The sequence below is a fragment of the Notolabrus celidotus genome, chromosome 23 (genome assembly GCF_009762535.1).
Source record: "Notolabrus celidotus isolate fNotCel1 chromosome 23, fNotCel1.pri, whole genome shotgun sequence".
Classification (NCBI taxonomy): Eukaryota; Metazoa; Chordata; class Actinopteri; order Labriformes; family Labridae; genus Notolabrus; species Notolabrus celidotus.
Genome location: NC_048294.1, coordinates 2,762,870 through 2,777,018, shown reverse-complemented (window position 1 = coordinate 2,777,018; position 14,149 = coordinate 2,762,870). Strand labels below are relative to the sequence as shown.

Sequence of the window (14,149 nt, the reverse complement as noted above, 5' to 3'; positions counted from 1 at the left end):
AGAGAAGAGTTCAGACGCATTTAATCAGAATCAGAATCAGAATCAGAATCAGCTTTATTTGCCAAGTATGCTTGAACACACAAGGAATTTGACTTTAGTAAACTGTGCTCTCTTTGTACAAGGCATAGGAATAAGAATAAGAATAAGAACTACAATAAAAAATAAAATAAAAATATAATAACAATAACCTTAGCTATAAATACAAGAAACAACAAATAGGCATGACTAATATGTACAGACTAAAATAATATGATAAAGTGCAGTGGTGAGTTGCAGAGGTAGTTTTACATTATAAAATATAGTAGTTAAATAATACAAAAAATAGAAATATGGAATTCTGCTTTGAGAATTGTTGCATTGTGTATCTACATGTATATTTACAGAGAGTATTTATCCAACAGGTATGACACTGTTATGGTTTAGTGTTCATCAGAGTGACAGCCTGGGGGAAGAAACTGTTCCTTTGGCGGGTTGTTTTGGCGCACAGTGATCTGTAGCGCCTGCCGGAGGGGAGGAGTTTGAAGAATTCGTGTCCAGGGTGTGAGGGGTCAGCGGTGATGCTACCTGCCCGTTTCCTGGCCCGGGACCGGTACAAGTCCTGGATGGGGGGGCAGGTCGACACCGATGATTTTTTCTGCAGTCCTTATAGTCCGCTGCAGTCTGTGTTTGTCTAGTTTGGTTGCAGAGCCAAACCAGACAGTGATGGAGGTACACAGAACAGACTGGATGATGGAGGTGTAGAACATGATCAGCAGCTCCTGGGGCAGGTTGAACTTCTGCTTGTTGACACCACAGACACCAAGGTGAGGTGAAACCGTTAGCTTCCGTTAGAAAACAATTTAGCTAGTTTAGGCTAGCATGCTAAATCAGCATGCTACGGACGTTTTCATGTTGGATCCTGTCCATCAGTATGATGAAGGAGTGGAGCAGGTGAGAGAAACTTTAGGTTAGCGATCTCTACAAAGAAAGTTAAACCATGAGCGGTGGTGATGATAGCAGCAGGGTTCAAAGTTGTGACATTAGTTTCTTTTTTAAAGGTGTGTGAACCACAGAGCTCAGAGAAGAAGGAGAGCTGAATGAGGACAGGTTCATGTTCAATCCACCGCCACAGGAAGAGAAGAATCCATCACCATAGAACGATCACTGACGAGGAATCACTGGGACTAGTTTTAAATCAATACAATAATCTTAAATCCATTTTTGCCAATGTGTAAGGATTCCCGCAACTACCTGCTAATCATACATTATCCAGTCCCTCCAGGAAGTTGTGATTTTGCGATTTTTCGCGGCCTTGCAATTTTATACAATCACCGCAACTTTCACCAATCACCTTAACCTCAGGCCCTGTACGTCATCGGTTTTGCCATCAATTTCACTTCCTTGGAACAGAGACCAAACACTGAGCCCCTCAATCTATAAATAATAACGTTGTCATGGTCACTTGTCCTGCCTGCTGTTCCCTCTTTTCACCCGTTCTCTGTGCGTGTTTTGTTGTTGAAAAGTACCGATCAAGGGAGGACTTACGTTTATGTTCCAAGGAAGTCAAATTGATGACAAAACCGATGACGTACAGGGGCTGAGACTGAGGTGATTGGTCAAATTTGCGGGAAAGTTGCGGTGATTGTATAAAATTGCAGGGCCGCGAAAAAATCGCGCTGATTGGTTGAATTTGCGTTGATAGTTGCGATCGCGAAATCGCAACTTCCTGGAGGGACTGTGTAATATATATATATATATATATTTTAAAGGGGACATATCACGCTTTTTTCATCAACATATATTGGTCTAAGAGGTCCCCAAAACATGTCTTTAAAGTTTATGCTCAAAAAAACACTTTGAAATCAGATTTTGGTCTGCCTGAAAAACCCTCTTCTTCAGTCCTCATCAGAACACTCTGTTTTTCCTCTGACCACGCCCCCTCCGGAAGTGGATGTGCCTCGGCTCTCCAGCACGTTGATCTAATGTTTACATGTTGGCTGAATATACACGGCTGCTCAGAGATCGCGTTACTTCAACCCTCTGAATCTGATCCTGACGGAGAGGCGCCTGTAGCAGGACCTTTCTGAAGGATTGGTCACAGATTTAGTGTTTCTTGTTGTTTTATTTATCAGTATGTAGACGTGTGTCTTGGTACACAGCTACGAACGTGTAGCTATGTGGCTATGCTAACTAGCGCTAGCACTTATCCATGATAAATAAAAATCATCCACTAGATCTTCAAATCTGCAGACGTGGGGAGTAAAACCGACCTCTGCCAGAAAGGCAGCGGGACCTTTCTGAAGGATTGGTCACAGATTTAGTGTTTCTTGTTGTTTTATTTGTCAGTATGTCGACGTGTGTCTTGGTACACAGCTACAGCTACAGCTACAGCTACAGCTATGAACATATAGCTATGTGGCTATGCTAACTAGCACTAGCACTTATCCATGACAAATCAAAATCATCCACTAGATCTTCAAATCTGCAGACGTGGGGAGTAAAACCGACCTTTGTGTTATTAAGACAGCCTACAACTAGCATGCCTCCCTCCTAAGCTCCTTGTTAGCACACATTTGTGCAGGTAATGAAAAACGGAGGAGGGATTCAGTATTATTTTATACAGTCTATGGGCTGAACAAGCTCCGAGCTCTGACTCTGTGACAGACCGGATATTGTTGTTACGTAACAAAAACACTGAAGTCTGAAACGGCTCGTTTCACACACATTTACAGAAAGGTGGAGAAATCAGAACAGGGGCAGAATGGATTCTTTTCATTCTCGGGGGGTTTGTAGACAGGGACACATATTTCAGGTAAAGAACCATTAAAAAGTCAATTTTGCATGATATGTCACTCTGTCATGGTCCCCTTGTATCAAATACAGACACAGGTTTTATCCACTGAGTGCAGGTAAGTAGAATTTTGTGTGTAATACTTTGACTCATAAAGTTTGTTTGTTTGTTATGTTTCAGATATATCACCTATGTCCCATATTCACTATTTAACGTCCCCTCCACATCATATCTCTTCATCTCCTTTGTCGTGTGTGTGCGCCCTTGTTCACTTCCTGTGTCCCACTAAGCCCCCTAAATCCTTAGCCAAACACCTCGGCTGTGAAAGGTCGTTCCAGGGGCATGAGGAAATTGAAAATACGCCGGCTAGCAAAACTCACAAGCATCATCATACACATACACACTCTGTGCTGCCGACTGTCACACACCCACACTGTCTGCACACGGGCTAAGTGAGGTGAGCGAGTGTGTTTAGATAAAGTGTTAAAAGCTCAGACGGACATATCCGTGGAATGTAAAGATAAGGCGTTTTTTTTGCTTACACAAAGAAGCACACACACTCGCGCGGCTCACACCAAAGTGGTAATTATCTAACTTACACACATAATGGTGTTAATGGGCTAAGCGCCGACAAATCTTCCTGACCTGGAATGGAAACACTGCAAGTCTGACACATTACACAAGAGGTCACGACCTTATAATGGAAGGATGGATTCACATCAAGCCCTGGGAAAGCTCTGAGATATTTTAGAGAACAAGCATGAGCTGCTTTGAACCTTCGCTGAACTCTGATTGATCGGATCGTGGTGAGGTAAGGACTTTATTTAGAGCAGAAGTTTGTGAATCAGAGCTGCTTTTTGAGGACATCATCAAGTTTTTTTCCACTATAGCTGAGATTTACTCCAGGATACGTGACTCAATCAAACCAGATCACTTCTGCTAAGAGCTCAACTTGTTCCTTTTAAGAGGGCCAACTTCTTTTTTACATGGAACTGAAGCTTACTGTGTGTTTTTTTGGAAAACCCCAATATTAGTTCTGAAAATGATTAGATCCACTCCTCCGTCCATCTGTATTCTTCCGCTTATTCATGGCTGGGTCATGCTGGCAGGAAGCTAAGGAAGTTACCCCAGACGCCTTTTACTGATCTATTCCAGGGTGTTCCAAGGCCAGACAGGAAATATAATCCCTGCATTGTGTTCTGGGTCCACCTGGGGGTCTTTTACCAGTTGGAAGTACCTGGAAAACCTCCACAGGGAAGCATCCACAAGGAATCCTGATCAGATGGCCGAACCAACTGGACGGGTGTTTTGCCATGCTTTGCCACTTGTGTCCATGATCTCATTCTTCCAGTTACAACCTAAAGCTCATGATAGGTGAGCGTTGGACTGTGGACCTATAACATTTAAGCCCGGGATAAACTTGCTGCTAACTATGCGTACACAAATGCATGATGGCTGCCATGCATCCTATGCGTTGGTGTGGTGCGTTGGCCATGCACATCCTCAGAAGCTAACGTAACAATACAACCTCACCACCATGCTGCTGTTGCTTTATCTGCCTTTATTGTAGCATTTACATCAAGTAACCTCCTCCAGTGTTGCCATGTCTGTGGTCTGCATCCCACACGTTGGGTAGTTGTATACGGCCTGAGCATCATGGCATGACCTTTGGAGAAGTCCTTCAATAACTGGGCAGTCCAAAGATAAGTATAGTTACAATTGCACTCATGGGGGCGCTGGTGGCCTAGCGGTCTAAGCGCCCCACATACAGAGGCCACAGTCCTCGTTGCAGGGGTCACAAGTTTGATTCCTAGCCGGTCGACCATTTCCTGCATGTCTTCCCCCACTCTCTACTCCCCACATTTCCTGTCTCTCTTCAGCTGTCCTATCAAATAAAGGCAAAAAGCCCCAAAAATATAACTTTAAAAACAATTGCACTCATGGTGCAGCCGGACGCGTACACGAATGCAAGGCTACACATCATGTTCATATCCAGCTTTAGGAGCCAAAGACAGCCTGTTGATATCCAGGATCTTAAGTGTTTCAGGGCAAATCTCAACCACACCTATCACCAACCAGCTGAGGTGCTAAGACACGTCAGAGATAGTTGTTACGGCCAAAGTCTACCAGATATGTGTCCAGTTTGTCTCCGATCCGTCAGATCTGATTAGTTTCTATTCTAGTCAATGTGTTAACTTCCACTGGATCCACTCCATTGTGATCCGGCAGGTCACATCTGGAGCCTTCCAGATCAGAGATGCAAGATTTGTCAGATGCCGGAGCAGATGGAGCGGGACAGGAAGTCAGGTTTCACCAAAACAAAATGAAAACATCCGGTTTAATTTTCAGAATAAAACACTCTGTGTTATCACCAGATCGTATTTCACTTAACTACAACAACAAACCAAAGTCATGATGAGCGGAGCCAGGCCTGGAGTCAACAGGTCAGAGGTTTTCAGAGGACCAGAAAGACAACATGGATGAGGAGAGGAGGAGGAGGAGAATCCTTGATTCAGGGATTATTGCAGGAAAACCTCGGTCACATGACTCCAGCTGTCTGGTGATCCTTCTCTGTACTACGTCCTGAAAATGACGGATTTGGTGGAAGTCTGACATCAACTATTTAGGATCCCAAAATGGCCAAATTAACACAAATTGTTGCCCCTTCATCTTCCTTGATTCATCAATCATCTCATAACAGGTTGATTTTGTGAACCTTCAGAGCAGCCCGTCCCTCTAATGAGACTACAACAGTCCTGAACTCCAGGCTGCCTGAAGCTCATACCGGCCTTGACCAGCTTCGACAGTGAAGTGCCTCTTACGTCTCGGTGGCGTTTTCTGCTGTGATTATGGTTTCCTCAACGCTGCCAGCAGTGTCTATTACATCACTCTCATACCCATAATCACTGAAAGGAATGTCTGCTGGGGTATTAGTGATATAATGCATGATCTCAACCATAACAAACATCCAATCTAACATAACCATGGATGGCATGTGGTCAGTCGTTCACTGCATGGCTGGAACAATGAATACCAGCTTTAATTTAACCTTTTCATAGAGGGATTTAAAGAACTCCTTATCCTCTAAATAAAACATTCCAGTTTGAGTCATGACAAAGAGTTGCAAAGAAAGCAGTCCTGGTTTTATCAGCTCTAACCCTCCATTTGTCTTGATCTACTCATGTTTAGGAGACAGACAAGGCTTGATTCTGTCTGTGTGAATGTAATGACGCTATCCATGGTGCTGACACTCCCACCAATTCACCTACAGTTCATTCTCATGTAGCTGATACAGCAACTCTGCAAACTGCAGAAATATAAGGCCTTTATTATAAGAAAGAGAAGAAACATTGGTATGTCTGGAAGCAAATACTACAGATATAAACAATGTGTTGAAATGACATCTGTCTAAAAGCTTCAAAAGGTGAGCTTCTGCACTTTAGATATGCATACATACATGTTCAATGCATGCACAGCTCCATTACCTTCTCATTCAGGGTTCCAGATTTTGCATAATGTGCAAGTCTTGTTGAGAAAAACAGGATTTTCTGTGTATGAATGTGCTGGATTGTACCCTAAGGCTGTTTTGCTGCAGGATTTACATTCGTTACATACAGTCGTTCCCGTACGGTAATCCACGGGTCAGCTGCATGTTTGCAGAGGTCATACAAACTTCATGCTTTTAATGTGAGAGATGAATTTTATTTAAAGGTATCCAGAGAGATTCAGCATTTTGAAGCTGCATGTGTTCCTCATGTGTGGAAGGTGATTTTTAAATGAAGTTGAGTCGTTTCTGGTACTCGTGAAGTTTTGTGAAGCTTCGTGAGTTTAACAATGGTTTTAGCGCTTCATGTCAGAACTTGTGTTTTGTTTTATCTTTTATTAAGAAGAGCCAGAACTCAGTGGATGGATTATATGTCCCACCTGGTCTGGGATCGCCGCAGGATTCCCCAGGAGGAGCTGGAGAGAGGGATGTCTGGGTCAATTTGCTTAGACTGCTACCTCCGCGACCCGACCCCAGATAAGAGGAAGGAAGTGGGTGGGTGTGTGGGTGAATGGATGGATGGATGGATGGATGGATAACTGGGCTGTCGGATGTAGTTTAATATTTTTAATCACGTGTTAAAATTCCATTATATTGCATTTCAACCAAGCGGCAACCTCCGGTCTAAAAATATGAGTCAATGCGGAAGTGTTAAAAGCTGCAGTTCATCGAGGATCCGAGGCAATTTCGAAGATATTGAGATTACCAGTCTTCCAATGAGAGGCACAGCTGCCTGCAGGAACACTGCAGCTGTTGGCTAGGAGGCTCAAAGCCCACCTCTTTACGTCACACTGGCTCGACGGAAGCAATATGGCTGCCGCAGCCGATTAGCTTCAAAACAGTGTTCAGAAACAGATGGGTGACGTCACGGATACTACGTCCATATTTTTTACAGTCTATGAATTCAACACAGTTTCAAGTCTATATTAACAAAGTAGAGCAATTCCTACCAGTGTCTCAATTTGTGAATCAAATTAATATGATTAAATGTGCTTTATGATCTTAACTTTTAGGTTTATTATTTACATAAATGCTGCACAGGGGTCATCCCTATGTTCCAACATTTCTAGGACATTTTCAAAATTAGGTCTTGTGTTCCTACATTTCCCTTCAATTTAAGTCCTATCCTCCCCAAGATTTTTTGGAAGCACTTTATAGTAAATGAAGGAATGAATGAGTAATTTTATTTCGATCAGCAGTTGCAGAAATCGTCACAATGATTACAAGAAAAAATAAAATAGGCTGATCGTAAGGGGTTTCTGAAGCAGAGCTTATAGATGCCGAAATGTGGGAACATAGTCGCGCTCCCGCTGCACCTGTGTGGTTAGAAACCATGACTTAGAGGCAGGAGACAGAATAAGAGTGTTTCATCCGGGGCGCTGGTGGCCTAGCGGTCTAAGCGCCCCACATACAGAGGCTACAGTCCTCGTCGCAGGGGTCGCCGGTTTGCATGTCTTCCCCCGCTCTCTGCAAAACTAAAGTTGTTGTTGATGATGTCCCCACTTTTTGCAGCAGGTTTTTTTTTATTTAAAGTGCATTTACACCATTGTGCTTACTTTGTAGCTTTGCATGTGTTTTTGAATTTGCATTGTTGGAGCATCTGCAGCACATTTCTCCTAACGTAGATCTGCAGGTCGTTTCAGATCGGCTGCTCTCATCATCCATTGTACAAAACAGTGAAACCATAAAAGTATATTTGTTGCGCAGAAAAATAGCAAAGAACTTGAATGAATCTGAAAAGTTTTGTATTATTAAAACAAAGTGCTGAGATAAACGGAAACTTGCACATCTCCACTCCCTGCCCCACCATTGTGCAACCCCTCCTCATGAGGGAGGTCACGTGACGTGACCGAGATTTCCAAAGCAGCCGTTTAATGGATCTTGTGGTCGGACTATGTGCCAGTAACGTGGTGTCTCTTCTATTTTTACAGGGTTTAAGATTCCCAAAACTTTAAAACGATAGAGATTGCCACGGCCCACAACAGGACCAAATCCTCCTGGTGTTCCTCGTCACAGTAAATGACCCGAGGATTGTTGCAGCTTTGGGCTCTTTAAAAAAACCTCAGATATGTGCTTTTATTTGTCTCCACTTACGAGTCCTCGAACAGAAGTTTTCAAAGTGAAGGAGGGCGAAAAAATGAACGAGTCAGCGACAAATAATCAATCCTTATAAAGTCAGAAAGCTTCCTTTAAAGAGAAGTGGAGGAACTCATCTTTAACCTTTCTGTCCTGTCAGCAGATGAGACATCAGTGTGTCTGTGTCTGTAACTGTGTGTGTGAAAAGTGATCACACACTTTTCACATTAAAGCAGTAAATCAAAACAATCCTGTCTCTCTGTTTTCTCTCTTTCATCCTTCCTCCTCTTCTTCTTCTTCTTCTGGCCGGCTGCCATGTGTTCCTCCTCCGCTAGGCGGCAGCATTGAGCCGTTTTCAGAGTGTGAGATGCTGAGAGAGGAGGAGAGGGGGAAGAGAAAAGAGAGAAAAAGACCCTGCAGTACAAAGTCAAAGATCCAGAACGGGTCAGGACTCACTCGTAGATTTGATCCTCTGCATTGTTTAGAGAATGAGAAGACAGAGAGGGAGGAGAGATGGATTTCAGGGGTGAGGAGATAAGAAGCTGGAGGAACTGACCCCCAAAGAGGAGCCGTGATGAGGTTCAAGTCCTGACATGAATATAGAAGCTTAAACTTCCTGTCTGTTTGACCTTTTGTGTGTGTGAGATGTGTGGGTGTTGAACTTTGAGGTCAGGGTCTCCTCTCTGCCTCTTTGTTATACACATATAACCCACCCGGTAATTATCCTGATCACAGTCTGAGGACCTAATTGAAGCCAGTCATTTTCTTTGGCACCACAGCGTGCCGAGAACAGCCCCGACTTCCCCCCGGCGCCTGCGACTCATTGATCCGATTGTTTCCTGACAGCTTAGGGGAAGGAGAAGCGAGGCGAGGCGAGGACACGACAGGGACACGTGGATAGAGGGACGAGGGATGGAGTCAGATATGTGACCTTTGGGTTAGAGGACAGGAGAGTCCGTGTGCTCGGATCACAGGTCATCAGAGACGAGGTCGGTCTGGATTCAGAGGGGAGAGAAAGAAAGAAGTGAGGTGTGTATCTAATGGATATACAGGTCATCAGAGGAGAGGTCGTTCTGGATTCAGAGGAGGGATGACAGAGGAGAGAGAAAGAAAGAAGGGGCAAAGTGAGGTGTGTATCTCCTGGATATACAGGTTATCTCTCTGTCTCTCTCTCACACACACACAAGCACACACACACACACACACACACACACTTGCATATATGTGCACGTGCATGAATTGAAGTGCACACCCATTTACCTGCAGAAAGATTCTCAATTCAAACTCTTCTGCCTTGTAAGGATTTGTTTTTTTTGGGGAAGGAAGGAAATTACTAATTTCAATAAAAAGAAAGAAAGAAAGAAAGAAAGACAGAAAGAAAGACAGACAGACAGACAGACAGACAGACAGACAGACAGAAAGAGAGAGAGAGAGAGAGAGAGAGAGAGAGAGAGAGAGAGAGAGAGAGAGAGACCCCTGAACTCCTCCTGTGCCTATCAGAGATTACAGCAGAATTAAGGTGATAATGCGTAAATGGATCCACCTCTGAGGACTTGGGTTCAGTTTGTGGCACAGACTCTTCCTAGAACCAAAACCTTTGCCAGACCCGGGGTCAGCTGCTCACATCCCATGATGCACCGTTCACTGGAACGTGAGAAAACTGTCACAGAAGGAGAGCGTGCCCCACTTTTTACGCACCGAACCCCGCGCGTAAAAGGCGCGTCTGGGATCCATTCAAGTTTGGAGTGTATTCCTTGGATTCTGCAGCAGTGATTTAACGTTTTCAACAAACTGGGGTCGAGTTTGTTGTTGATTTGGAGTCTGGTGTTTCTACCAGCCAGTAAAGAGGAGCTTACATCAGTCCTGATGTGTGCGCAGCGCTGCGTTAGTCTGCAGGTGATTAGTTCAACAGTGCGCACGTCCTGCACGGAGACACGAGTCATAAAAGTAACTGCAAGCTCTCTCTCTCTCCTTCTCTCTCTCCCTCTCTCTCTCTGGCGCTCTGCCAGCTCCAGCACGCTCCAAGCCTCCTCTCCTCTTGCGCCGCTTGCCGCTCACTTTACACCAACCCCTCCCTCTTCTGAGAGGAGAGGAGGGAGGGGAGGAGGAAGGGGAGGAGGAGGGGGGAGAGGGGGTCCTCCAGGAGCTGAAAGAGGTGGAGCAGAGGGGAGGGATGGAGGGAGGAGGAGAAGGAGGGAAGAGGAGGGAGGGAGTCTCTCTCTCTCTCCCTCTCTCTCTCTCTCTCCCCCTCAAGCCGACGCTGGGGTGAGGTGGGGAGGGGAGGGAAGGGGGGTTGTGGAGGGGGGCGACGGGAGCCCTTGGCCGCCTATTCGCCTTCCAGTTGCCTCCGCACTATATAAACACTCATTGGTGCCTCTGGCTTGACGCACACACACACTCTTTACGCACGTATACACACACACACACACACTGAGGGTGACTTGTATATGCAGAGAGAGAGAGAGAGAGAGAGAGAGAGAGAGAGAGAGAGAGAGAGAGAGAGAGAGAGAGAGAGAGAGAGAGGAGCGCTTCAGAAACAGAAAGGTACACAGAGAAGAGAGTGGACGACAGAAAGTAAGAGAAGGAGAAAGAGGACGGTGGCTCCTGAGCATCTCTCGCGCACCTTTTCATTCCTGCACGCTGACGGATCTTTAAAAAGTCTCCTCTTCACTTCATCCTCCTCGTGCTGACCTCACAGAGAGATTTAAAGGTTTTGATTCTTTTTGGCAAAGACATTTTTTAACTTTCTTATTAAAAGAAAGATTTGGGGAGTTGAGGGAGACGCGACTCCTGGAAGATTTTTTTTGTTCTCTTCCCTTAAACCAAGTCTTTCCATCCTTCGAGAAGTTTTAAAAAAGTAAAGCCCCTTCTTAGTTCCAGGGCTCGGCTTCACTTTTTCCACGTGTCCCCTCGGTTTCCCCCACAGCTCCTGAAACAAACGTGTCACTTTGATATTTTTTTTTTTGCTCCTGCTTGAAAAAGTTTCAGACTTTACTTTGGAGTTCTGACCCACAAAGAGACCCCCACAATGATATCTCAAACAACAGCCGGGTGTGATTACTGTCCTGCAGGCTTAAATCATTAAAAACAAAATCAGTTTGAAAGATTTTAATTTTTCTCACTTCACAAGCTGAGGTGTGAAACTTGAAGACTCGGGGAGCGCAGCTCACCTGTAGCATCTCCTCCACTCCAGCTACACTTATCTGCACTTTTGACGCACAGAAACGCCACTTTGTGACTATTTGAAAACAAAGATCTACTTTCCCTGAAGAGTGGAAACTCTCACTTTGGACACTTCATTCATTCTGCTGCCTCCTGACACTTCCACAGGGGGCTTTGGAGTGCGTAAAGGAGCGCTGAACTTTTACGCAAAAAAAAGTGTTCAAATTCAAACTTTTGAATCCATCCCCTCTGAGGATCCAGACCTGTCAGCTTCAACGTGTTTACAGAGACTCCAGCATCTTTTTGAGAGTCTTCCAGACCTCCAGAGGGACGCCGGGCTCTCCATCATCATCATGCTTTTCGACAGTTTCGACCTCGTCTCGGCTCTGGCCACTCTGGCTGCCTGCCTGGTGTCCATGGCTCTGCTGCTCGCCGTGTCCCAGCAGCTGTGGCAGCTCCGGTGGACGGCCACGCGGGATAAAAACTGCAAGCTGCCCATGCCTAAAGGATCCATGGGCTTCCCTTTCATCGGCGAGACCTGCCACTGGCTCCTGCAGGTAAGCGCGCTCTCAGGGCGGGGAGTGGGGAGGGAGGAGGGGGACTGCTGGAGCTGTGAGCCCGGTGTCAGACGGGACTTAATCCAAGAGTGATGAAACCACTCTTATCTGTTTCACGACTTGGCTCTTATTCTGACATTTCCCTGTCTCTGACTTCATTCATGAGTTTTTTGCACTTTTTTTTGCACAGACTCTTCTGAGCGCGCGCTGCTTTTATGAGCCTCAATTTGCAATTTACAAGATACTAATGAGTGAAATAGACTCAGAGTAGCCAATAAAACAGGTTTAATGAACAATAATTAACTTTTTTCATAGACTTTAGAACATTTGGTCACTTCTGCTCCTGTTTTGACGCTCAAAAAGCAAAAACAGAGTCAAGATAATTCTTATTTTTATTCCCTTTATCATTCAAAATCTCCATAATATTCCAAAGTCCACAAATTTGCTGATTCACACATTTATTCCCAGCCTGGTGTGTTTCTTATTCTCACACATGAGGTGTCTTTAAGGTAGATTGGAGCTGATTCATCTTCTCACGCGCACACATCACGACTTTCCCCTTCACTTTTGATTAGTTTAAAGCCCCCGCAATCTCTCTCTCTCTCTCTCTCTCTCTCTCTCTCTCTCTCTCTCTCTCTCTCTCTCTCTCTCGCGATCAGATCAGTTTTCTTTTTATTGTCTCAGACGGGAGCGTGTCGGGTCAGCCAGCCAGCCAGCCAGCCAGTGGCGCGCGGAAGGGGTCGAGCTGCAGTCACAGCCTGATAGTTTATCAACTCATATCTGATACTGTGGCAATTAGTGACTGAGGGAGGCTGCTCCTGAAAGTCTCCGCATTTCCTTAAGAACAACATTTTTGATACCAAACATGTGAAAGTGTGAAGAATCTGTTGGAAGTTTGGACTCTCTCGATCCAGATGAAGCGTCAGCATTTTGACGCGTGGAGAGGAGACAAGAGGAGAGGTAAATGGGGGTAAAAGGGTGAGGTGAGGGTGAAGTGCACACTTTGGACTCCCTCTTTCCTCCTCCTCTGCATCCAAAAATAGTTCCCAGCATGCTGCATGTTTCAGGAATTATTCAGATTCCTCCTGTTGCAGTTTTGACTGACAGCCCAGTTGTTTCTGAAAGCTTCCTCGCTCCCTCTTGTGTGTTTGCTCCAAACATCAACCTTCTGATTAGCATTTTTTTTGCTCCTGATCAATCAGAGAATGTCCCAGAATCCTTTGCATGCAGGAGGAATTAATCTGCATGTATGCTTGACCTTTATGGTTGGATCGATAGAGAGAGAGAGAGGTAGAAAGTAGAGGAAGAAAGCTCACCAGACAGCGCAAGAGTCCCACTTACTAAGCAGTGCATAATGATGACTCCCAGGGGCGAGCGGACACAGAGGGGTCGGGGGCTAAGGGGGCTGGGGGGGTGGGGGGGGATGTGATGGGATCAAATAATAAAAGAAAAAGAAGGAGAGAAAGAGAAAACCTCCCAAAAAAGTGGAGAGAGAGGAAAAAAAAAAAAGCAGAAACGAGCGGAGGCACGTTGGCCGTGTGCAGGGCTTGAACTCGCGGTGCTCCTCTCCGTTAACATCTGACACCGAGCGAGACGCGTTCCCGGAATGCAAGCGAGGACCACGGCCAAGTTTATGGAGCAGGGAGAGGAGGAGGAGGGGAGGGGAGAGGAGGAGGAGGAGGAGGAGGGGGGTGCAGTGCATGTCAGTCAGATTGAGGAATAAAAGGCTGAGTGTGTCTATACTTATGAGGACCAAATGTCTCCATAAAAAAGAGCCGAATCTGGAAGTTCTGCCTGCTCAGGGGGGGGGGGGGGGGGGGGTTCCTTCCAGTGGGCTGCTGGATGCAAGTCCCTGGCTTTATCTTGATGGGAGTTAATACGTTAATGTAATCCATGAAATGCCTCATAAATTAACTCAACGAACGAAGAGAGAGATAGAGAGAGAGATAGAGATGCTTGGCTGCAGCCCGAGCCGGGTCCGTTCGTTCGTGGCTCTCTGTGGGAACGCGTCACACAGAGAGAGATGCAGATCTGATGGGG

The 14,149-nt window shown here is 45.4% G+C and overlaps 1 protein-coding gene across 1 annotated transcript in view; it reads left to right on the top strand.

The window, feature by feature from the left end:
* The first annotated feature begins 11,698 nt into the window (after nucleotides 1-11,698).
* The window catches only part of LOC117807496 (cytochrome P450 26B1), a 49,546-nt gene continuing 47,095 nt past the window's right edge, over nucleotides 11,699-14,149 (top strand). Inside the window, exon 1 of the mRNA XM_034676814.1 lies at nucleotides 11,699-12,109. Within this exon, the coding sequence (XP_034532705.1) occupies nucleotides 11,906-12,109 (204 nt within the window). The 5' untranslated portion in view covers nucleotides 11,699-11,905. The remainder of the gene's footprint in view (nucleotides 12,110-14,149) is intronic.